Source organism: Manacus candei, unplaced genomic scaffold (assembly GCF_025592945.1).
Source record: "Manacus candei isolate 608988 ecotype Guabito, Panama unplaced genomic scaffold, ASM2559294v1 h1tg000033l, whole genome shotgun sequence".
NCBI classification, from domain to species: domain Eukaryota; kingdom Metazoa; phylum Chordata; class Aves; order Passeriformes; family Pipridae; genus Manacus; species Manacus candei.
The window spans coordinates 5344448-5370819 of NW_026138081.1; the positions used below are offsets into that span (position 1 = coordinate 5344448).

The following is a 26372-nucleotide window of genomic DNA, read 5'->3' on the forward strand; positions in this document are numbered from 1 at the left end:
TGCCTCCAGAATGACTGGTTGCACCAGTTTGGAGCCTGAATCTAAGGCAAAAAATGTGAAATGCTTCTTTCCGACAGCAAAAGAATGCCCAGAAGTTTATACTTTCCATTAATGTATAAAGTGGTATGGTATTCCTGGGAAATTCTCCCTGGGAAGGACTTGCTCATTTGCACTTAAGTCAGGCTGGTCTGAGTGCTTAGAGTCAGAGTAGGTGATCTGATTATACCTAGGTCAATCACTCTTTCCCAAAATGTATTCTAAGGGTCTGCAAACTTGAAGTCTGCCAAAACAGGAGTAAAATGTGCTGTTTTCTCCATTTCAGTTTTGTTAGGCAGCAGCACTCTTCAGTGCTAATTGGAAGCAAAGCTGCTAAATAGCAGAGGCACCTCTGTTTTGATCTGTAGTGAACTCTTTTCTTCTAGATTTGTTTCTCAATAGACTTCCACTTTCTCACGTTCATGTCATTTGTGTCCCTTCTTCCCTCTTTTCCCTGAAGCCATGCTAAAGCATGTTACCGTGGTACTACAATGCCTTGGCCCTTTCTCTTCCCTCTGTCACAAAGGGCTGTGCTGTTCTGTTTGTTCTTATAATGTACCCAGATGGTGAACAGAATGAGTGACCACCAAGCTCATTTTCACTTGTGGGGTCAGACCTTTCTCTGCTAAATAACCCAAGTGTTCCCAGCTGCTGTGCAGCTGCAGGGAGTCTGCTTTCCTTCACAGGCATTAAAAACCCTTTAATCAGTGTTTGTTGTTTGTCAGCAGTGGTGTTGAGGTGTGGAGAAAAAGAACAGATATGCTTTGTTGGCGAAGTTAACTTCATTCTGACCTCTTATCTTTCCGTTTTCTTTTCAAGTCTGAAGAAGCAGAAAGTAGTTTAGAAAGTGGTTACTGCAAGCACCTGTGTAAATGTATTTGCTAAAGGAGGAGGTTTGTGTCCTTATACAGATAGAACACTTGACATTAAAAAGATGCTCTGAGAGCTGCATTGAACTGGAAGCTTTTTAGGGCAGGGACTCAAACTGACTGGTATAGGAGCTGTGCAGATTCCCTTAGTGTAAACAAATGCTACAAGAATACAAATACTGTTGCTTAATACTAGTGTTACTTAGGCTTTATTTTACTATTGAGTCTACATTCGGGGGACCCCATTTGCAATCTGGTCAGTTTTAACTTTTTCCTGTTTTTAAAATAGATCAGTCCTTCTAGGTTTTGTGGGGGTTTGTGTTTGTGGGTTGGTTTTTTGTGGTGGTGGCTTGTTTGTTTGGTTCTTCTTTCTAGATGAAGCTTGGAAACCTACTGGTGCTGCACATATTTGCAGAGTTACTTTTTCCCCTGAGTCCCGTGTCTGCTCATGTTGTGTGTCTGTTGTGTAGAGCACCAAGCACTGCTCTGTGAGTGGTGATTCTGTTATTTGCAAAGCCTGTCTGTGTGTGTGTCCTGAAGCTGTTAGGACATCAAGCTCTGATTTGAGCTTCAAGGGTCACCATAGGACATCTGGTGTTAAAGGCAGAATATGTACCTTGCCAGTCTTCCCCTGAAGGGACCAGAGACTCATGTTACTGCTTGAGCTTTGTCTGGGGAGGGTGGGTAGCCAGGCATTAGAGTAACTTGTGCACAATTGCTCACAGCCCTCAGCCTGGCTCAGCAGTACCTCCTGCAGTGATGAAGGTGCTTTTCTGGAGCAGGGCTGCGTTCTTTGAAAAGCAATGACTGCTTGCTTGAAGTAGGAATAAAGAGCTGGGGAGAAGTAATGTAAAGATTGTAGTCCTAGCTGTTGAAATTATAGATCCAAGTAGTTTCCCCGTGGCAGATACATTTTGACATTCATCCTAGGTTTTTCTTCACATAGCTGAGGTTGCCTATGAGGGAGGGCAGATGTCATGCTCTCAAACAGGCAAAATGCTAGAAGGAAGACTTTCTGTGCTGGACGGGAGGGGATGTACATTCAAAATAGCTAGTATATTAAATGTCTCTGGATAGTCTGTATTGATCATCACTTCTGTAGCATCAACTCTTACCAGCTAGAAATGGGACAAAGAAACACCATTTCACTATCTGAAAGGTGGCAGGGCTGGTGAGCAAAGACATGGGCTGTGAGCTACAGTGAAGCAGGTGTCCTACTGTAAGGGTGAGTTTTTGAAGCCCTTCGGATCTCCTGGAGGTATTGCTGGCCTTTCTGGCAGGGCTGTTTGCTTGCATGAGAAGAACCCCAATCAGACAGGCATGATCCTGGATTGGTCTTGAAATTAATGCAGACTTATACAGTTACAATTTCCCTGAACAAAACAAGCACCATCTTGTGCAACTACGTAAACCATAAACTTTTTGGCAAGGCAGGTGTGGCATCTTCAGTGTCTGGAAAGCACCTAACATGCTGTGTGGGCTCCCTACTGTAATCCAAATTACAAATGCTAAAAAGGCTTTGATTTTTTTTTTTTTTTTTTTTTTTTTTGTAATAACATGATTCTTGGCTGAATTTGGGCAGGCAAGAACTTCATGGCCTGCACTGGGGTGCTCTACATGTTTCCTCAGGCCCTCATAATTAATCAATGTCGAGCTGTTTCTCTATCTGCAGGGAGGCACCTGAGGAAAGCTTTTCCACAGCCTTAGGTTTAACTTGTTTGTCAGCCCCGAGAATAACCCTCTGTTCTTCAGAGATGCCCCTTCTGGAAGAAGGGGTGTTCCTGGTGCCCAAGGTCCCTCTATACTAAGTACTTTTGTACAGGCTGTGGAAGGCTTAAGTGAGTTTTCTTGGTACAAGATGACTTTCAATAAGTTGATAATATGGTTTAATGCTGAAAACCAGTGTTCTAGCTTTTTCATTGCACCTCTGGATAACTCGGATCTGTGGAACTCAGCTTCTGACACAAGGAGTTTGTGAAAAGTTTCATGCCAGTAGCTCAAGCCCTCAGCTTAGAAGATATGTGTGTTCCTTCTAAACCAGAATGGCTTCTGTGTTAAATTGAATATTTAATTGTTGCATGTGCACCATACTATCCTACCAGGCAGCTCTGCTCTTAAGTCTGTTTATTCATACAGACAGCTGAAAAGCCTTGAGTCTTTCAGGATCCCTGACATCACATGCTGGGAAAAAGCTTCAGCATCTTCAATCTGCTGCTCTTTGCTGTATGTTTACAGTCACTGGTGATCATTGCATTTTGGGGGCTACAGAAAGACATTACTGTAGCCAGAGCAATTCCAAGCTAACTTGTGATAATCCAGCCCTTAAAAAGAAAAAAATCTGGTCCCGCTTTACAGTGTTTTTTATAGTCTAGTCCAGGTCTCTATAAACCATATAAAATTGCCTTTTTAAAGGGTTAAATTTTCCAATTTCCCATTTGGAACAGGTGTTGCCAGGTTATAGAAAGTGTTGCAGAAAAGGAACAAAAACATTTTAAAAACACTATACCGCTACAAATTTTGGTGAGTCTCTGACAGATGAGATTTTTAAAAAAGTTTGCCCCACCGAAAGTAAAAAAAAAAAAAAAAAAAAAAGAAAAAAAAAGAAAAAAAAGAAAAAAAGGCAAACCTTGTTTACTTTTCCCAGGTGTCATGTTTTTAATAATGCATCAGTCTTCAAAAGATCGAGCAGTATGAAACTTCTCAATTGCTTTTCATTTAACTGGGGGGGAGAAAGGGGTGAAGAATTTTTTTTTTTTTTAATATAAAAAAACCAAAGCAACAACCAAATTTCAGAGATGCATGTTCTCAGAGTGGTTAAAAACCAACCCAAACTAGACTTCAGGCAGTGTTTTTTCAACAGCTTTAACCTCCAAGCATTGAGTAGACAGCTTTGCAGGAAACTGTAACACCAAGGTGATTATGGCAATGACTCACACTTCCCTGTAAGGCATCCAGCTATCAACACACTTGGGGAGCTGTGGCTTTGTGCATGCAGGCAGGGTGTCAGTCAATGCCCACTTGCCAGCCAGCTCTGAGCTGCTGAGTTCATAACTGCTTTGACAGCAAACTGGGATATCAGTGTGTTAGAGAGCAGTTCTGGTGCCCCCAGACTTGTGAGAGGTTTTAGAAATGGAAGCTAGAGAAAAGGAAATGCAAGGCAGGTTTAATTTCCCTTTTCTTGGCTTAATCCTCGTGTAACTTCTTTGAAGAGTCCCCTGAAATCCCCTGAGCAGGTGTTTGGGTTGGGCTAATAGTTAAACCACTAAGAGAAGTAACATGGGAAGTGAAAAGGGCTGTCTCAGTTTGAGACAATTTGGAGGGATGGAGACCTCGGACAGAAGTCTCCTTCCTCGGATTCAATACCCCTGGTTTCTCCAACAGAGAGAGAGAGAAAAAGAGAGCAATTAACTCTTTATGAAGAAGAATGCTAATAACAATACTGTTAAAACTGGGTTAAACCAACTGATGAGGAGAAACTTCCCAAGCCCTGCCCACCGGACCAAACTGAGATGGTGGCCGGCTTCCCCCACCTGGAAAAAACACTTCTGACCACAGGATAGAGACAGGATGGCCGTCCTTCTATGTGGTTCACTCATCTCAAGCCTGGAAAACCTGGCAGGAACAGGGAGTCAGTGCTAGCAGGAAATGGCAGATAGCTAGGAGTTGGTACCTGCAGATGCTTGTGTGGGGCTGGAGCGAGGCTGCAGTGCTGGTACAGGCAGTCAGAGAAGGGCTGCGGACCCCCCAGGCAACTGGAAGGACCTGAAAGACACTAATTGCATCCAGCAATTAGACTTGGTTGTTGCAATTTCGATGTTTGTCAGTCGAAGTGGTGGTTGTCAGAGTGGAAGTTGCTGCTGATTGAGCCACGAGCACCAATAGTCCAGTCTCTGACAGCACCTGGGCCGTCACTGCAGGTGGTAGAATGTTTGAGTCATTAATCACAGCAGTTCAGTCTCTTTGAAGATGGCAAAACACCAAAAAGCCAAAAAGGCATATTTGGAGAAAAAAAGAAAAGGAAAGATGGATACCAGAATTTTTGTGTAACCCAGGACAGGCTGCTACTATCATGTCTTGCCAAAACTTTGTACTGGTGTTTATGGAAAGAAGGCTGTCAGTTGGGATCCTCAGGAAGACAGTAAACACTTGGGAAAGAGACCGGGATGTCCCTATAGGCAGCTCAGAGTAGAGCTGAGGGTACAGCAGATGAGATGTTGGGATTTGCAGGAAACAAGCAGACAGAAGAGGGGGACCCATTCATGTGCATTGTGGGTTTCCCTATTTCCAAAAATGAGGCAGAAGCCAAGCTGTCTTCAGAGAATGAAGGCAATAGTGATCGTGATATGGAGGAAGTGATCTGGGTGAGAAATTGGGAGGTTGGGATTGTTCAAATTAGGAGACTGACAAGGAGTGCCACGTTTATACAAAATGGGATGCACCCTAATAGGATTTTCAGGAAAGAAGTAGTATTCAAAAAGATAACAAATTTAAATTTCTGAAAGGACATAGGTTTTCATGTAGTGTGTAATTAAATTGTGGGATGCATGGAATGCAGCTGTCAACTGTGATGGATGTCATCAGGAAGGAACAAAAGGTGGCTTTGGGAATGTGCAGGTATGCCCTTGTATGTGATATCCACAGCTGATATAAGCAATGCTTTAAAAACCAAATATCTGGTGATATAAAGCTGGCCACATGTGTGGCTCAACTACTGAGGCCGATCTTGATAGGTTATTTGGGTTTCTCTGTCCTTGATGATAAGTTTCTTGTGTCTCAGACTAAAATTATCTAATACCAGATACTGTTTGTGGCAGGGCACTGGGCAAGTTGGGCTGTTATGACTCAGTATTGCCTTTCCCGTTTTGGTTGTGTTTGGCTTTGTACATCTTATGTTTTTAGAGGTGAGACAGAGTGAATAATGTTTTAGTTTTATTAAAGAAAATGGAATGGCAAAGACCCTTAATTTTTTTAAAAGATGTACGTGTTTCATTTAAAGTTCCCTTCAGGCAAAGTCAGCTTTGGTAGGCAGCTTAAAATGCATTATAGACCATATTGTTATTGTCATCAAAAAAAATAGACCATGCTCTGTTCTGGGAAACCAAACAAAACAACTATTTTTTTTTTCTCCCTCCTTTTTTCACTTCCTTCAGTTTTTAATAAGCGACCGCGACAGAGACCCTCAGTGTAACCTGCATTGCTCCAGGTCCCAGTCCAAACCCCTGTGTGCCTCTGACGGCAGAACATACGAGTCCATGTGCGACTACCAGAGGGCCAAATGCCGTGAGTCAAGTCTGAGCGTGACACATCGTGGCCGCTGCAAAGGTAGGTGGATTTCAAATGCCTCTGAGAGGAGGACTGGGAAACCTATCTTGTAAGAAACTGAATTCTTAGAGCCTTGAGTAGTTTAGTACTATGCTCTGTGAGTAATCTGATTTGAAACTGTGCTTTCATGTGAGGATGGGTATCCGAGTCTGAATTTAGGCAGCAGAGTAAGAGCTGGCTGAATTATCAATGAAAGAAGGCAAAGGAGACATGGACATCACTGAAAAAGGGCTGAAATATGTATCTGCAGACAGAAGCAACTGGATGAATGGAAGTGCAAAATCAAATCCTGAAAGCAGACTTCTTCCTTGTTACCTATGCTGGTGAGGAACCAGGATACCTTCGACTGATAGGAATATGGAGTGGGGAAGAATGTGTGATGCACACTAAGTGTTTAATCCCTTTTCGGACATACACAGCCTTTCTGTGCTGAGCTAATTAAGACAGTGCATGCAAGGCTTTACGAGGCTTTGTTTTGCCTGTTGGCTGTTGTACATCTACTTAAAAGTGCCAATACTGTCCCTCAGTTCAGCTCTTCAGCATAATCTAAAGATGAAGTTGAAACTTTTTAAAGGAATATTGGTGTCTCATCACACAAATGGTTTGCTTCTACAGTGAAGTGAAAAATCAAGTAGAGTCCATCTGAGAGCACAATTGACTCACAGGGCAGATGACACAGATGTTTTTAGCACTTGATTAAAGTGACAGAAGAAATTAATTAAAATCCATGTGAAAGGATAAATAGGCATGCATTTAAGCCTGGGTTTTGTTTATTTTTTACTGTTGTAAAAATGTATCTTTGAAATTCCTTGATCTAAAATACAAATCCCTTTTCAATATATTGACAGACTTCAGGTGAATTATGAGCATGATGTCAAATACTCTTATAAACAGTTTCTCATTGGAAAAAAGCTTACTTGTATGATTTTTTTTTTTTTTGGTCACAGCTGCTGGATTGGTTTATGGCAACTTCTCACATAGCATAGATAAAGGCCTTTGAATTAGGCTGCTTTCTGAGTACTGGAAACTCAGAAGCTTTCTTCCCAGTGCACAAGAAGCAGTTGGACTGTTCTTGCAAGCGATGCCTTTTTGAGTATCACAGTAAGAAGCTGTTCAGTAGGAGTCCTGTTTTTGCTTTCATCCCTTGAACAGAGTGGCTTAGATAAGCAACTCTATGGCTGATATTGGTATATGAACTGACACTGTTCAGTTGCTTGAAACATGAGATCTGAAATGTGGTATGTCCATGCTAAAGGAAGGTATCACTTACAGGGTTCAAGCACCTTGTACTATAGTAGGGCACCACATTTACCCTGAGCAGCCTTTATTCCTCCTGGATGACAGAGATGCTCTACAGGAGAACTCCCACAGAACTGTAAGGGATCCCATGAGCCATTGAGCTCAGTCACATGAAATTGTGATAGATACTGTACCCGAGAACTTACCCTTATGAAATGAACATTTATAACTTGTGCTTCCCTCTCTAAGGGGGGAAAACAATAGGTAGCTGAAATAAGTAAAAGAAAAAGTATATTGCAGACAGAAAGGCATGGTTCTGCACCCCAGATTACCATAGGCTTCCAATGTCATATACTAATGACTTGAACTGTGCTTGTGCCAAGGAAAATAGAATGGTTTCCATAGTAAGAACAGAACTTTTTTGATTCAACTTGATGCTCTGCTCTCTCTCAAGAAATTAAGGACCTTTAAAGATGAAATCTTGCCAGCTCTTTGGGAACTATAACCCTTATCTAGCCCTCATCCCTTGCTACGTTTCTCACTTGCTTTTCAGTGAAATTCCTTCAGTGCTAAATTATCTGAACTCCTTCCAAACCCTCACTCACACATCACAAAGGGTTAGAAGTTAGGAGTAGCTTAAAGTGATCAAACTGTGGCATCCATGACAAATGGAGCCTCATTGATGAGACCGTATAGAATATTCCAGATGGCATAGCTGTGTGTAAAATACACAGACAAGCAATCCTACCTGCATCTTTTGTCAGGAGGCATCATAAGATCTGATGTCAAATAAGAGTTATACCTCTAAACTTTGCAAGGATGAAGGATGAATACTTGTTAAGCATGACAATTGACCAAGACTCATTTATGCAGTGATTGTTATATTGGTATATTGGATATCTGTGACTTAGAACACATTTAAGTTCTGTGTTAACTGGTTGGTTTCTAGGAACTTGTTTGACTTATTTAATTACAAAAAAACCCAGTGTAGGAGTGGTCTAAAACCTTCCCTTTAGATTTATAGTGTTTGATTTGGAAAGTCTGCTGGTACAGAGCTTGTTCTTAAATCACAAGTCACTGCGTAGAGTAAACCTATCTGTAAATTAGTGGTGGAAATTTTAACAGGTCTTGAGCTTTTGTCCTGGGACACAGGAGATGAATGCAACTTCTGGCTAATGTTCTGGAAAGACAGGTCTCCTCCTGACTGATGGGTTGTTTGAAGATAATCTTTCTCCTCTACCTACTATTTCTGTTGGATGGGAGATGACATTTTGAAATCACTTAGTCTGCTTGCTAGATCCATATATTTTGTCTTTGAACTTACTTTATTCTCCCTTGACTATGAATAAGTGTGTCCCTCCTTGGCAGCAGTTAGTCAGTAAAATCTAAAATGTCACTTGCAATCACTTGGTAAATTTAGGCATGTTTTTATGCATGCTCCAAATAAATTAGGGAGCTCTGGAGTAGAAATGGTATATGGGTATCAAAGAAGGAGCAAAGAACATCAGCATGAAAGGTAGAAAAGGTGATGATCAGAAGTAGTCAGCGTGGATGGGAAAGTCATGGTTAACCAACCAGGTTGCCTTCTATGGTTGGACAACAGGCTGGATAGATGAGGGAAGAGTAGTGGATGTCATCTACCTGGACTTCAGCAAGGCTTTTGACACTTAGGAAGTGTGGACTGGATGTATGGACAGTGAGGTGGTTTGAGAACTGGCTGAACAACAGATCCCAGAGGGTCATAATCAGTGGTACAGAGTCCACTGGAGGCCTGTCACTAGTGGTGTCCCCCAGGGATCAATACTGGCCTCAGTATTGTTTAATCTATTCATCAGTGAATTGGATGAAGGGGCAGAGTGCCTCCAGCAAGTTTGCTGATGACACAAAGCTGGGAGGAGTGGCCTCAGAGTGCTGTGCAGCTCTTCAGAACCATCTCGACTTGTTGGAGGTTGAAGGGATGGGAAGAGTGGAACCTTTTGAAATTCAACAAAGTGTGGAGTCCTGCACCTGGGGAAGAATAACCCCATGCACCAGTACAGGCTGAGGGCTGACCTGCTGGAAAGCAGCTCTGCAGAGAAGGACCTGGAGGGTCCTGGTAAACAACAAGCTGTCCATGATCCAGCGGTGTGCCCTTGTGGCCAAGAAGGCCAACGGTATCCTGAGATGCATTAGGAAGAGCACTGCTAGCAGGTCAAGGGAGGTGATCCTGCCTCTCTACTCAGCCCTACTGAGGCCACATATCGAGTGCTGTGTCCAGTTCTGAGCTCCCCAGTTTAAGAAAGATGTAGAGCTCCTAGAATGAGTCCAGAGAAGGGCTGTGAAAATGATTAGGTGACTGAAGCATCTCACTTGTGAGGAAAGGCTGAGGGAGCTGGGCCTGTTTATCCTGGAGAAGATATGAGTGAGAGGGATCTCAACAATGTCAATACTGCTTCTGCCTGTTGAAGAGAGGATGCTGGAATTCTTGGGGCCTATTCAGGAGTGCACTGTGTGTATTAGGAGGGACACGGTAGTTGTGTCTGAATAAACTGTTCACGGATAAGATCAACTATGGTAACTAGCCAACTTCATTGCAAAACCCAAAATTATGTGCACCTGTGTTCTGCAGACTAGGCCAGGCATATCAAAAACATCACTTGTAGTTAATCTCCTAGTTGCCAGCTGTCAGCTTGAGAATTAGTTTTCTTTAAAAGGCAGCTTTCTTAGCTACAGTAAATCTGTCCCAAGACTGAAGATAAAGTAAAATTAAGCAGGTCTGCTTTCAAAGGAAGTCATCCTGTTTTGGTTTTTCACCTAATGTAATGGGGGGGGAAGAATGTCCAATTTAGTCTGTCTGGGCTGTGAAACTGGAATGCATTAATGCCACTCTGTTTTATAGGCATGGTGTTTGATATTCCAGAGAACATTTTTAAAAAGAGAGAAGTAAAAAATGCTGAAACACTTGAAGTAAGCCATCAAAATGCAGAGTAGGGTATATGAACCTACCATCATAAATCAGGCTTTAGTAAAATTTGTTACGCATCTTATTTGGGGTGATCTATTTGGCAGCTACTTTTTAACACTGGCGCTTATGCATTATTTTACATTTTCTAATTAACAAAGCAAAAATAGCAAGGTGAAATCATCCCACTGAAATCACATGTTGATGCAAACAGTATAAAAGTACTAGCCCATAAAGTGAGGAAGAGAAGGATTGACAGTCCTTCTAAAAACAAACTGGTAAATGTTGATATTAAAGGCGCTGTTTTTACTGGAACTGAACTGTGGAAGATAGATGAAAAAGATAGCCATATGCACACACCTCTCCACTCAGCATGGCATATAGGTGATTGCTCCAAATCAAAGCTGTAAAAGGACTGGCACAACCTTTGGAAATCTATGAGGGGGGGATGGAAAACATAATCAGTCCCGAGTGCTCATGTACAGGAGAAAAATTGTCTGTCTTTGTACTTCAGCAGCAATTTCTGAAGTCATCACTTGAGCCAAGGGTTGAATTGCAAAAGAGCAACGATAAGCTCTTAAACGCTGTGGTGTAGTGGTGTGTTATGAAGTATGGTCTGCTGGGTGGTGGTAGAGGGTTTAAACTATAAATGTCAGTTAAAATTGCCAGGAGAGCCACAGTCACATGTTTTATTATCTTCTTTTTACAGTCAGGGCTTGATCATATGCATGTTTCTCTGTTCATTAGAGAAACTGGTCAAAGATCTTGGTTAGTCTCCCTTCTGCCTGGACTCCTGATGTATTTGTACTACAGGGGATATCACAAAATGTTTGTTTTTACCAGCTCTGTGCTGAAGCATCCAGTTTCAGTCATGTAGTTGTGAGTGTGCCAGCACTAAAGTAGATGCTATGTGAAAGTGCTTTATGCTTATGTTTTATGTTTAGGAGAGGAGTGAGGTATACCTGTCTGCAGTCTTGTATCCTCAGATGAAGAAACTACAAAACATTTTCATTTGGGAACTTGTGCTTTGGTTGTCATGTAAGAAATTCATGTTTTTTTCCTTACAAGTGCACATCTGCATAATCTATGCTGATTTTTTTTTTTTTTAGTGCTACTTAGTTGTCTCCTGTGAAGCAGAAGTTGAAAGTGTTTTCAGTAGAGCAGCTAGCTATGAAACAGAAAGTGCAATCACACCATTTGGTTTTGTAATAATGTCCTCTGTAATGCCAAGATAGATTACTCTTAAGCTTGAATGGGAGATCTGCAGGTGATAGGTGTTACAATTGACAGCATTGCCAGTGCTTCCTTTTCAGCTAAAAGAAAGAGCACATAGTTGCCCCTTTGACAAAGGGTCAGTTTGCAGGACTGTCCTCCACTGGAGATGTGCAAACAAGGTCTGATCATCTGGTCACTTTGGCAAGCAGTGGAAAAGGAAATTCCACATCACAGCTTATATCATGGAGAACTAGAAAAATAAATACTACTTCTCTAAATACAGTGTAAATTCTATTCAAGTCTCTTCATTCTGTAACAGCCTTGCTCTTAGTACAGGTACTTAATAGGTCCACCTGAGATCAAAGCTCCACGTGCTAAGGGTATTTTGCAAACACGCCCCAAACAAATTAGTCCAAAGATGAGTGACGTAGGATGAGAAGTGACATGAGGTCACAAGGAGGTGAAATGACCAACTTGTAGTCACTCAGTAGTCAGTGGCAGAGTTGATATAGGCACTATTGCTTTCTAACCCAGTCCCTAAGTGACCGGCATCTATGGGACTATTGCTACGAATCCTTACTTTTTTCAGAGAGAAGGGTTTGACTTTCATAATTTTGTAAACATTGTGAAATCCTTCATAGGAAGTAATGTGATATGTTTAAAATGAAACTCTGTTGGCAAACTGGAAACTTAGTCTCTGAGTCATCAGTAAACAAAGTATGTAGCTTGAAAGCTTTGGTCTATGCGTTTATCAAAACTATTTACAACATTGTAATTGATTTCTATATCTAGTTATACTTAGATGAAAGTTGCTTCTATAGCCATGCAGTATGAACTCAGTTATCTAAGAACCCAGAGTGACTTTCTAGTTAAGTGCTGGTACTAGTGATGCTGTTGTTGAAGTTCATGTGATCTGTGAAGCAGAATATGTGAACTTCAGGGATCCAGTGGAATTTTTTGCTAACCAATATGATTTCCATGCTTGGAATGGGGATTCAGTCTTGGTCACTCTTTATGGTGCTGCTGAAAGATTCTGGTGATCAAATTTTGCAGTTTCTGCACTGAAAGTCTTTAGTCAGTGGATTCATAGGATAAGGAAGAAGGTACCTAGTCCCTGTGTTAGAGTGCCATGGAAACAGATGTTTGCTCTTTTCCTTCTCTTTCTAGACTGAACAGCAGTACTGTTAGACCTCATGTTTTTAAATGTAAACACTGAGTCAATCTGTATCCTCTACAGGGCAGAACTCTCCTCTTTGACCCATCAGTCATCAGTGTAAGACTTACCTGGGTGTACTCTAACAGTGAGCTAGCCCTGGAAGGGTTTAAGGTCATCATGCTACACGCTGCCATCATCTGAAGTAAGAGCTGAGATCTTAACCCCTTCAAACTCTGCTTGCAGAGCAATGTTTTTTTCTTGGCATCAAAGTGAGTAACTGATATGAGAAAGTTATAATGAACACCTGGCTTTAAGCATTGGGACTGGAGGCACAAGCTGAGTTTCAGGAAAGCACAGGAAACTGCATGTCTACCTTACCTGAACAACACAAAGGTGGAAGTCCAAATGGGTGACTGGCTATTTTAGCATCTTATTGGGAGAGTTGCTCAGAGAAGAATTTTTGGTAGGGTCATCCCTTCTTCCACACTGCTCACTGCTGAGCCTAAATTCTTGCTTTATACTCAGCCATCCAGTTTCAGGCTGTTAATGCTAACACAAACACAACTCCCTGCATGGACATGGTGCTCCAGCACTTGTTGAAAGAAGCTTCCAGAGTCCTTAGATGACCATAAAAACTATTGACTAGGAAATTAGGCAGCTTTTCATTACTTGGATTGTAGTATGATTGTCTAGGTTCATATTTGAGATTATGAGTGCTAACTTGATATCTACTTTGTGAACATGCAGCTAATGATCCTTTATGCTTTATATTTATTTGTTTGGAGTTTTTTCCCCCACAGCTGCTAGGTGCATCTGGTAGCTTTTGGAGGAGCCAAATGATGTTTGCAATGTAAGTGGGTTTTGTGTTTCTCATCATAGATGCTGGCCAAAGCAAGTGTCGATTAGAGAGAGCTCAAGCACTGGAACAGGCAAAGAAGCCCCAGGAAGCAGTCTTCATCCCAGAATGCAATGAGGATGGATCATTCACTCAGGTAAAATTTCTATTTGCTTCTTTCAGCCAGGCTTCAGGTGTCTGTGGGAGATCCACTGAGTGGATGAGTTGATATAGGCCATGAGCCGAGTGATGATAGCAGCATGGGTTCACACCCTGACTCAGTTACTCAGGTGAAAATGTTGAAAGCTGGACACTTCTTTAACCAAATGGAAGGTTTGATTCAGTCACAATACCTTAAAGACAAATAGAAATGCAGTAGCATACAGCTCAGATGTAGTACAGAAACAAATGGCATTAACCTTCAGCATTGTGTAGAAACAAAAACAGTTGCAGGGGAGGTAAATTTTTCCATGAAGAGGAGCTGTAAAGGGAGCTGTGGCTTACAACAGGGTGGATCCAGCTGATTCTGCTGTTACCTGTACTTCATCTATCCCAGCAAAAAAGTAATCTCTTCAGCTTCTTCCTTTTGCAGGATACTTTTTGTACTGTGCCCTTTTGTAGTTTGAACATCTGGCAGAGAGATGATGAAACTTCTTTGTTTGGGTTTTTGACTCTTTACTGTTCATTTGCTGAAGTTTGCCAAAGCAGGGTAGAAATGAAGAATGATACTTGCTTCTGTTACCACTGGCATATTGGGTAGTGTCCCAGGGCTAACTGAACTGCCTGTTAAAATGGCTCATGCAGAGTTTCCTGACAGGTAGGAGGGGTATGCTGTTTGCTCAGTTTTGCACACATTTCAAAAGCCAAAATCCTGCAACCCTATGACCTCTCCTTTGTGAATCTAGGTAGATCACAGAACTTTTTTTTGCCTTAGCTTCCATGTATCTAGCCCTGCTCTAGACATCTTGTTCCTTAGAGAAATTTTAGGATACAGAAGTTATTGTTTGCAAAGTCTTTTGAAGGTAGAAGATATCCCAAAATGGAATCAATATTGGCTTAAAAAAGATGAGAAAGGCAAAGAGCTTTGGGTTTGGTTCAAACATTTTGTGATGCCTAGGGGAATAGGAGAGGAAAGATTTTTATTTTTTTTTTTTTTTTGTGATAACCCACCAAAAATTTTTATTCCCTTCCTCAGCCTTACCCTCACATTACCTGATGTGTGGGAGTGTTTTGTTTTAGTTTTTACTGGTGAAGTGGGAAAAATTTTATCCATCCTGCCAACTTTGCGTGCTACTTTGGAACAGCATCATATTTGTGTGCTGTGGACCATCATAGGAAGGTGGGGGTAAGAGAAGATGGCTGCAGTTTCTTCCAGTTTAAGTACAATTTCAGTTGTTGAAATTTGATTTTGTGTAGAGCTGCTCAGGTTGTGTTGGCACTGGAGGGAAATACTTATAAAACCTAGCACTGTGGGCCAGCAAAGTGTTCCATGTTAAACTTCATAGTTGAAGAAAAAAGGAGGAAGGAAAACTGACTTTCAAATGTCTATTAACTGTCTATCAACCTCTTGGAGAGTTAAGTAGGGGTGCAGGTGAAATTTTTATCCTAATAAGCTGGACTGATAGTGTAGTTGATAAAGCTGTTTCAGACAGATTTATTTTGGAGGTTGGTACCAATGTCTGGATTGTGAGCAGTTGCTGGACTTCTTTCCTGTACGTTCTTTGGCTATTGTTGGTTGCCAGTTGAGGGGCAGCAGGAAACTGCTTAAAAAAATTGTGTTTTCATTTGGCAGTCAAGCAATATTTCACATTCTTCCTCCATTCAGTTCTATCTGTGAACACTGAAGTGCTTTTATTTTACCTGCCAGGATGAAGGAAGCCTCTGATCTCTTTGTAGCTGGAATTAACTGAAATTCATATCGTTCCTTGGATTGTGAAAATACCCTACATTGCACATACCTCATGAACCAGCTTCATCAGTTATATTGCAACATTTAAGGTCATTTTCCCTGCATAATATTTAAATGAAAAAATAATGTCCAAGAATGCTAACTAGTTTCAACCTGCATTTGAGGCAAATATTTCCTTTAGCTCCTGGTCCAAATTAATTAAACTTTGATTTTTAAAAGGATGTATAAAATTTAGAATTTTGGTGAACAGTCTAAACAGTTTTACTTCCAGCAATTCATGAATAGCTCTCATCTGGTGGAGGTGGTTTGGATACTGCATCTCTTGTGCAGGGAAGTGATGCTCCTGGGTTCTGCTCTACAGGGAGGCTGTGTTCTTGAAGTCCCTCAGGCCTTATGATGAAGTCAGCTCTGGGCTGTTAGTTTATTCTAGTTCATTACTCAGTGTTGCTCCATCCAGACTCCAAAATCTTGGTTGGGAAGTCCACAACAGAGCAGTATCTCTCAACAAGGTTTCTAGGAGAAATACCCACCCTGCTCTTCAACATGAGCTTAAGCAGAGGCACATGCTTCAGCATAAACCCTGTATGTAGAGCAGGTTGGGGAAATTTCTTCAACAACTTGCCCTCATCTTTTCTGTGTAACTGAGTTTGAAAAAGTGTTTTGTGTAAAAGAAAAATTCTGATTGGAGGGGAAAAAAAGATGCATGCATATATTTAGAATATCAAATGTCTAAATTGTTACAGTGCTCACTCAAGATGTGGATGACTTGCTTTCAGGTCTTGCAGAGCCTACTGAACATAGTAGGTGTTCAGGCCCACATTATTGTCCTTGCCATCAGAGTTAAAAAGATCGGAATTTCTATCTAATTAATTAATTGTTGTCAATCCTTGAAATTTTTGTAGGAGTGAAAAGCATGAGCTTTGTGGAAGCATTTGGTAGTAGTGGTAACTACGTTCAGAAAACCTGCTTGGCCTTAACCAGATTGTACTGTTACTTTTGTAGTTTGTCATCATTCTCTTTATTAGAAACTGAATTGCAATCTCTACGGGTAAACACTGAAAGCAGCACTAGGTGAGGGCTGTTCCTCTGAGAGCAGCTCAAGTCTGCCCTTTCCAGCTCTTGGCATTGCAGATAGTTCAAAACTAAATTTGGGGCTGGATCCACTGCAAATTGGCTGGGGCCATAGGGTGGTGATGAGAACATAGCTGCTCTGCTGTCTTGTGAGCAACAGCATGTCCTACATGGGGCAGCAACTACAGAGGGAAGACCGTGCTCACCTTATCTGCTCCTGGTTCCCTGCAGGGCAGCTGGCTCTGAGACCCAACACTTAGATTGGTAACAAGGGTGAAAGGGAGGGGGGACTGAAGGCAAAGACCTAGCTTTGGCATTTAAACCCTCCCTTAGAGAAACATGTGTTGTAAACACTTGTATAATCTGTCTTTTTTTTCGTTGTCTGTGAAATCTAGACCAAAATGAGTATTGCCATCAATTCTGTTGCTTGTCTGGCCAGTTTTCCTGTGCATGACTAGTTATAATGTGTTTTGTGTACTACATTAAGAGGAGCAGACAACTTGTCAATTCACTGTAACTCCTATGCACCATGTGTGCTGCTTCCCTTATTTTTGAGTTTGTTATTGCAAAGATCTTATCAAATCCCTTTTTAGTGCTGCTTAAACATCTAAAAATGTGACATGGATTTCCAGCATGAGGTAGAGGTGGCATTACAGGCACGAAGAGATGACTGTAAATGGCAGCAGACCTCATTAATTGCTCTGGAATTGCTATTTCTTTATATTTCAGTCTGTATGGAGAATATTACTTCCTACAACAAAAACTCTCTGCACTTAGCCCACAGTAATATAAGCAGGCAGATAGAATTTGAGTTATTCACAACATAAGAATGTTTGTTAGATATGAGTAATTTGATTAATTGTAAAACTGAGGTCACATAATGTTGTGCGAAATTGGACATGACTAAAACCAGTTTCTGTTCCCAAGACTTTTGCCTTTTTGCTGTTATGCTGTATTTTGCATAAATGCCATTCCCTTTCCATGCTGCACTTAACCTGCTGTGATCTGTTCTTCATAAACAACAGGCTCTAGTGGGTAATCTGCACACTTTCTTTTGCTGCCTAGTGCCATTGGGCTTGTTGCCATGGGTTGAGAGAGACTTGCATTCCTCATAGTTTTCCCCCAAGCAGTTTTTTAGAAAAGGTTGCTGAGGTTTTAAATGGGATCCATTTCAGACAGATTAATATGAACATGAATAGTGCTAATCCTGCCTTGGGGGTGTAGTTTTGTGGGACTTTGTGGTATGTCTTGCTATTTGCTACCACCTTCCACAGTCTAGCTGTGGTTTCTTTTTCTCACAAGTCATCATACAAGTGACTGAGAGCAAATCTCCTTGGAGAGTTTCTTTGAGTTTAGGGTTCCCAAAATGCAGCTGCTGGGGCAGTTATGATGCAGCACTGCGATTTCTTTTAAAGCGGGTGCATCAGTCAAACCTGTCACCTTATGGCAGGGTCATTGAGTGGGCTATCAGAGCAGTTCTCCATTATCAGATAGCTTCAAGAGCACTCCCACATCTGGTAATAAAGTCTGTTTGGAAAGAGTGATCTATATTATAGTCCATAGCAATAGTTTAATTCTGCACTATGCTAATGCACATACAAAGTTCTGTTTTCTCCTGAGTTCCACAAACAACCCCTTTCTAAAGATTGGGGGAACCCTTTCAGTCTTCAGACTTCATGATGCAAGTCTGTTCCTCTGCATTGTCTAGTGGAGCATGATGTTGGGCAGAACTACAAAAACTAATTTCTTAATGCAGCAAGGCGCTGTGTAGACATGTCCCACATTCCCTGGATGCTGTGTGTTATTCCATTATTCAGTGCTTATATTCTAGCAATACTAAGCTCTTAAGGATTTAACCTCTGCTTTCAGAAGGCAAGAACACAGTCTATCTTGCTAAATTGAAGAAACTGTTCATGAAGTATCTGGGCATTAATTGATAAATGGTCCTGGCTTTTTTTTAATGAAGACATCCCTTCTATAAAAGACTGTAGCTGTAGCTTTCAGTGAGTACTGCTCTGCAGGTTTGTCTGCTACTTAAACACTTGCTTTCTTCCTGCAGCTTTCGTTGTGTTTCTCATTTGTATGTTGTGCTAAAGACAGCCCATGAATGGGTAAGGAGGTAAGAACTTTGGTTATATATGGTATTTCTTCAAAGTACCAGTTGAGAGAACAAAGGAACAGTCTTAAAGCAGGAGTGGACATACTTAGGGAAAGTGACAATATAAGATCATTCTTAACTTCCAAACGTCTCATTCTATGTCAGAAGCAGAAAGCCTCTCTTAGGTACACTTCTCCTGAACTAAAAATAGTATATGTGTTATTGTGTCTGATGGGAATGCCCTTGACTATGGTTAAGATTTTTTTGCTTCATATCACTTCTGTCCCTGATTATATGAATAGTGAAATTCCTGTGGAGCAAGCATTTTTTGAATGGTGCATAGACTTGAGGGAGATAGGTGCTGCATAAAGCCTTGGTGGAAATATTTGCACAGCACCATTTGTAAAGGATCAAATATGAGCAGAGATCAGAAAAAGTGACGAAAATTATTTAAAGGGTTGCAGTTGCAAAGAAGCTCAAACATAAGATGCAGACTGATTCATAGCTCCCAGAAGTTGTCTATAAAGGTAAGGTAGGCTTCTGATAATAGTCAGCGGACTCTTAATCAGATGTAGGGTCTAAGCATTACAGCAAGATACGTAAACCAGAACAGAGGCATCACTATTTAGAGTTAAGATAAATAGCCGTCGGACCAGTGTGCTGGTTGTGTTAAATTGGGTTCAGAGGACTTGCTAGCTGAGCCTCATAGCTTGAGCAAAGAAAAGGCTTGATTGAAGAATGGCTGTGTGACACTGGCTGCTGCTCCATGGGTTCAGACTAGATGACCTGCTGGCTTGGAGCTATTTATTTAGCTGTTTTTACAGTGTTTACAAGGAGCACCTTGGAGCAGTCAGGATTTGGAGCCTTGCCTCGTGTTGTGAGTGCAGGCAGTAGCTCTACTGCCTGCCCATACCCTCAGCAGTACCATTAAAAAACTGAATGTTTTTTCTTCTCTCACAGAAGTATTGCTTTGAATGCAGGAGTAATGTTTTTCTTTCCTTCTCTTCTCTGCCCTCTGTTATGGAAGGAGCCAGGAAATATTTGTTTGGATCTGTGATGGGATAGGAGTCAGTTACTAAGCTTTTCATCTGAACAGCAGTGAGAGGCTAGTCTGAGTGTTGCTGTTCCTGTGCTAAGCCCAGTGCTTGTCCAAGGTGCTTTCAAACCTCTCACAACAAATTACTTCTTTCTGTAACTTTTTAGAAACTGGTTTCAGACATTACTGAATTGCTGCTTTGCCTCTGTTCTCTGTCATATATGTGCATGCAATTTCTTTCTCACTTCCATTTTATCTTTCAGTAACAACCCCTTGATCCTCCTTTGTCAAATAGCTGTAAAGGGATGCTGCTTGCTGCTTACTTGTTTAAAGTCTTGGAAATCTGCTTGGGAATCTGATTCTGGTGCAGTAAGGTACTGAAAAAACCCAAATAATGGCCTCTCTTTCCCCTTAGGAACTTAAGAGGCAGAATCACCTATAATTCATCTGTCATCTGTACATTCATATTGTAATGATTTTTGATGAGAGCAGGTATTTAATTGTATGTCTAGTATATTAGCTGCTGTTTGATTTCACACATGGTAATGGCAGGGTAGAGTAGAGGAGCTGCTGCTACACTTTTAATTTGGGCAGTGGCAGTAGAGCAATCTTTCTTGAGTTTGTCCCTCACGCTTTTCATCCTTCAGTTGAGACACAGGTGAAATGTCGTATTTCTCCATGAAAAATAGGAACAGTGTCCTCCTGTACAATCAGGGATTTGGCTGCTTACAGTGCTTAAAACTGCAATCAGATTTTTTTTTTTTAAGTGTAGAGATTAATGGGGAATCTGTTGAAGATTTGACTGATTGCCTATTTTTTTTATTTGACTGATTGCCTATTATGTAAATTAATGTTCAGCTGTTGGACAGGTGTATGCTAATTTGAGACGTCAAATTCTGTCATGTGCCTTTCCAGCAGTAATGGGCATTCTATACCTGCAACTTGGTTAACAATCAAGTGTATTTAGTATATAAGATTGTCTTACCTCTGACACAATGCTTAGCTTTAGGAGACTGAGAGTCAAAAAGTCAAACACATTTTTCTCTAACATGTATTTTAATAGTCAAAATTAACTCAATAACTGAAGATTTGATCTGTGCAGTAAACATGTGTCATCCTTACATAGTTATTCTTCTGGTTATAACACTATTTAAAAATATATAATCCCACTACTGTTGGAGTGGGATTAAAATAAGGTTGAATTTTGGGTTGAAGATTTAAATTTTCTTTGGAAACAAAAGCTCAAGCCTAACATAATTGGGAAAATTTAAAGTAAAACCCCACACTTTCAAGATTCCTTACTATAGGTGCTCTGAAATAGTTGACATTTAAAATTTGTTTAAATACAGTGTTTAGAAACGGTACTGGATTACCTATTGCCTTTACATTTCTTCAATGTCATACCAGTCCTATATAACTGATGAAAAGTACACCTTTCCCCCCAGCTTTTAAACTGCAAACCCTAGGCTGTAGGCCACTGTTACGACACCTAAATATACTGAGACTTGGTCAGGTATTATGGTAAAAGATAGCATCTCTCAACATGAAGACATTCAGAAAAAGCAACTGCAGTGATTTTTGAGGTTTCTGAAGTGTCCATTCTTCATGGGTAGCTGTCTGACCTTTAGGATAAGGATAAGATTTAATTGCAGCTGTTATCTGTAGTAGGGAAGTCCTTTGGTACTGCAGTAGAACATGTGCTTGTGGTTGTTGTGAAAGTGCTATCAATTTCAGATGTTTTTTTCCTTTTTTGTTTTAATGGCAGCATGGGGGAGAAAGGGTCATGGGATACCAGTCCAAGGAAGACCAGCATTCCTAAGCCCAGTTATTTACAAAATTACTTCACTTTTATGGATGTTATGTGCTTGGCTTGCATAAATGAGTGTATGTAATTGGTTGCTCTGCATTGAGGTGCATTGTATAACATACTCTTAGCACATCTATCCTAAATTTATGTCAATACAGTTTTTTGCCATGTACTCTGTAATTTTTCTGAAGACCTGGTTGAAGGACTGTCTAGTCACTAATACTTGAATTTTTTAAATGCTGGGTACACTGGATTTTGTTATATAATGTAATATGGAGTGATCTTGCCTTAAGAATTCAAGACCCTATCCTGGAATTTAGCTTTATCCCGGGATACGATTTTTACAATTAATGCTCATATGTAAAGGCAGCTTCTTGTGCTATTGGGAATGCAATGTTGTCTATGCGATCAGCAAAGATGAATACAAACATAAACCAAAGCAGTTCTATCACATTTTTTGGAATGTTCAGCGATAAGATTGACCAATAAGAAATACTTTCTAACTTGATTATTGCTAATTATAGTCACATTACTTTTGAGTAATTTGCAATCAATTTTGTGATATATTGCAAGAATAAAGATGAAACTGCAGATAGTAGTGATAGTGTAGTAACATGGGTACATGAGATTACTGTTGATTTTGGCTGCTAAAAGTGAATGCTTGAGGTAAAATTATTGATTTGTGCTTTAGTGAAACCCAAGATACATACCACGTACCGTGTTATAATTGCTCTTAGATCATGTTTTATGTGATATTCAAAGCCTTTTAAAAAAACTGTCATTAAGTCTCTGAACAAACTTTGCTACCTTAGGGCATTGAAGCCAGCTGTCAGCAAGGGGGAATGACTGATTTAGCTCTGAAGGATCCCTAATGAAGGGAACTGTACAAATACCCCATCACTCTTCTATGTGAAGAGAACTGGAATGGGAAATTGGCTTCAGTGAACTTCTTTGGAAAAAGAGAGAGTGGACAGAATTAATTTTACAAGTAAAATAAAAGGCTGTTTCTGAAGTGGTCTCATTTCATGGCTTTTTTCAGAAATGTATTGAAGGAACCTCTCTATCTTTTAAAGTAACAGGCATTTCTATACCATTTGAAGGTACTGATGTACACACTCAGCCATGGCTGAAAGTGTGTTTGCTAGAAAGGATTTTGGAATCTGTTAGTACTTACACAGATGCCTGTATGATGATAATTTACTTTTGTCTCAAGGGATGTCAAAGGCATCCTGAATTTCATCCAAATGCTGACCACTCTGAAAGCTAAGGTAAAGGTTGTTTGTTATTGGATTTATTAAGCTAAATGAAACTATATGAAACTATAGTGCTGCTGAACTAATACCCACATAGATGTTAATAAGATCAGTCTGCTAGATCAGAAGTTATTTGTTCTCACTTTAGGAGTTCCATGTCTGAACTAGTAATTCTGGTGTCTATCTGTGTTAAAGGAAGGAAGTGGGCAACTCTAGATATCTAGAGCTTTAAAGTTAAGCAAGATGAATCTTATATTGTGTACCTTTTGACTCACTAGAACCTTCATCAAACATTCTTAAGACCTTGTCAATGTATCAAGACCAAGCATGTTGTATCTTGCTCCTACTGTGTAGTTTGACCTAGTAACAGAATAGGGCTTCAATCTATCTGGAGAAGGTTTGTTAACATAACAAGTCAGTATTGAATTTTTTTCAGCCGTGTTTGCTGAACAAAATGCTCTTGAAATACCCACAGATGCTGCTCTCTAGCAACGCCTATGGAATTTGGGACCAGGTGGCCTTTCCATAACCCAGCTGGGATACAGTGGACAACTATGTAATAGTAAACAGTGAATGGAATTTAGCAGAGGGTGGAATGAGCTGAGACACAACTAAAGTGCTCTCAGATGACTACTTGTAACTTCTTTTGCTGCCTGAATTTCAGCTAAAGGAGTTGGAGTACGAGAAATAACGTTTCTTTGGGGTGGGGTGGAGGTGAGGGGAGAAAAGATAACAATATCAAATATAGTCTTCTGTGAGACCTCCTTGCTCTGAAGGATACGTTTGTGATGCATCTGGGTTGGGACTTCCAATGGGATGCTGAATTATAAAAAAAAAAGTGGTTGGTGATAGTGAGAAATGAAATGCCTGCTCTTTGTTTTATTAAACAGGTGCAGTGCCATACCTACACTGGATACTGCTGGTGTGTGACACCTGATGGCAAGCCTATTAGCGGCTCTTCTGTACAGAACAAAACTCCTGTATGTTCAGGTACTGTGGGAGTGGCTTCAACAAATGCTAATTCTATAACTGAAGAGGGCTGAGGTAAATGCATCCTGTTGAGAGAGCTAAGTCTTTTCAGGTGACTTGTCCAGTTTACCCCATTTAACACTGCAGTTTGGACTCTGACATGTCCACCTGTGGTTAGCATACAGACACTTCTGCAAGGCTCAGTGAGAAAAACTACTGAGGTAACAACCTGTGGTAACCAAGGCAAGAGTCAGTGTTGCCATGTACACCAAAACCAAAGATTCACGTAACAGATGCGATAACTTTTTTCCATGAGCTGTATTTTAAAGAAATGGTATTTTGGGGGACATGGAGTAATTTTTTGTACAGAGTGATTTCAGTTAATTTGGTTTTGTGAGAAATCGGTAGTTTCTGAGGTTCTGCTGTTCTAATGAATTTGGGTCTATTGATCATGTTGCTTACTTTAGAATGCCTTTGTGTCATGAGGGTGGATAGCACTGGGCTTGCACCACAGGTCACAAGAGGGAAGTCCAGACCTGGGCTGTTACTCATGTGTGTATTAAGTGATGTGCTTCTGGGCACTTAGGGTGACATAGTAATGTCACACTGTGGTTTACTGAGACCAAATCCATAATTTTCTTTAAAACAGAGTAATGCTGTTTTTCTTTTTTCTCCCCACAATTCATTAGGGCAGCCCATGGCTCAAATGGAATGGGATTGGTCCCTAGATTTTCATATGGCCCTGATCAGTAGTGTACAGTCTAGCTTTGTGAGCTGTGGTGAACAGTGCTGCTGTGGCAACACCCAACTAGACATGGGCAAGGGTGGGAAGCTGTTCTGTGCTGTTTGGGAGAATTTGAGGGCAACACTAGAATTAGGCTGCCCTCCTCACTTCCCCCTCTCTCCCCTTCCCTACCCCCCAAAAAAATAAGAGAAGAAAGAAAAGGCAGTAAGCATAGGAGTGTTCTAACATGTTCAGTGATGCCATGTGGGCACTGCTGCTGCGTCTGGCTCCATGCTTTGCAATCTACAATTCATGGATTTTTAACGTATATCTCCTTTCACACCTTGCAGTTTTTGCTCTTTAGGTGGGAGCATGACAGCAGTCAAACCTTTGGGTTTTTTAATTTTTCTCCCCTTATTCAGTGTCCTCTTGGCTGGAAGGTATTTTGTGATAATAAGCAAATATAAGTGACTTGCATAAGGGTTTGAGTTGAGTGGGAGAGCTGTCTGAGAACTAGTGAGTCCATGTGCTTGAGGAAGTGCTTGGTTTTTCACAGGCATGTAAAAATAAAAGAAGATTAATATCCTAATTTAGTGTAAGGTCAAATGCTACAGTAATTTGTCTTAAACCTTAGAATATGACTTTGACACCATTTTCAGTACATCATTTTGGTAAGGCATGTTTTAGAGTTTTGCTGATCTGTTTGTTTAGCCTTGTGCTGTTTATAAAATTGTGTTATGGGAAAGTAAAGTCATGTTGTATTGTAGGACACAGATGTTAGGCCTGTGATGACTAATATTGTGTTTGTGCTTACTATTTGTAATTCAGCAGTAGATCTGTGATTAACTGATCTGCAAGTGAAAGTGCCTGGGGAATAGTTTACCTTTAGAGTTTGTCTTGACCAGATTCTTGGGCCTGTCAGAGCTGTCTTCTTTAGAGGTGACTTTTGATCCATGTTTCCTGAAGGTTAAATAATCACTGGAACTGTTTAATAATGGTGTGTGGAAGAATCAGTTTCCTGGGAATAAAGCTATTAAAAAAAAGAATCTTGTCATAGATTTTTATACACTTTGATAATGAATTTGTTTGAAAAGCTTTTATTACCTGTTCAAGTTTTAGCAGAAAACTGGGATGAAGCACTGAAGCAGACTGCAGAAACAAACATAGAATCATATATTTTCTGTGAAGACCTAAGTTATAGTAAACAACTCAGGATGTGTTCTATTCAAGTACATGCTGGATCTTATTCACTGTCCCCTTTAAAACAGCTGGGGATGTTCAGGGATTGGTTGAAATCCATTTTCTGCAAATTGTCCCACTTAGTCCCTTTCCTTTAGAATACTGTACTTGCATTCCCTGCACATTCTCCCCATCTGTTTTTGATTTGTTCTTCCTGACATTTGCAAATAAAAGAAGTGATTCTTACTGATCTTTCCTTCTTGCCTTTGAATTTATTTCAGGTTTCTTACTAGCACAATGCTCTGTTGAACTCTTTCAGATCACTGCATCCAGCTACTAAAGATTTCTTATTTACCCTCAGCCCAATGTAACATCTTAATGCATAAAACTTATGGGTTTTGCATTGGTTGAAGCCATGGGCTTTCTGACTCCTAAATGGAGCTGTTGATAAGTAAAATAGATGCTTTATGTGTTGAGATGTTGACTGTATTAATGTGACATCACATGCTCTGTGTGATCATGCAGCATCTAAATGGATGTCTTTTTTTTTTTTTTCCCTCCCCTTTAGGTTCTGTAACTGATAAACCATCAAGCCAGGGTAATTCAGGAAGGAAAGGTGAGTGAAGTCCTGTGCTTCAGCAACTTGTTTTGTAATAGCAGCTGCCCAGCCACATCCCTTAAAATAGCTCAGAACCTGGGTTCCTAATCAGCCA

The 26372-nt window shown here is 40.6% G+C and overlaps 1 protein-coding gene across 11 annotated transcripts in view; it reads left to right on the top strand.

Annotated features, from left to right (window-relative positions):
• The window catches only part of SMOC1 (SPARC related modular calcium binding 1), a 132761-nt gene that overhangs the window by 36248 nt on the left and 70141 nt on the right, over positions 1 to 26372 (top strand). For 10 of the 11 annotated variants that reach the window (XM_051791430.1, XM_051791428.1, XM_051791431.1 and 7 more), the window contains exons 2-5: positions 6056 to 6227; positions 13658 to 13770; positions 23678 to 23777; positions 26228 to 26275. In XM_051791430.1, the coding sequence (XP_051647390.1) occupies positions 6056 to 6227; positions 13658 to 13770; positions 23678 to 23777; positions 26228 to 26275 (433 nt within the window). The remainder of the gene's footprint in view (positions 1 to 6055; positions 6228 to 13657; positions 13771 to 23677; positions 23778 to 26227; positions 26276 to 26372) is intronic. The other variant, XM_051791439.1, reaches the window with a different exon arrangement.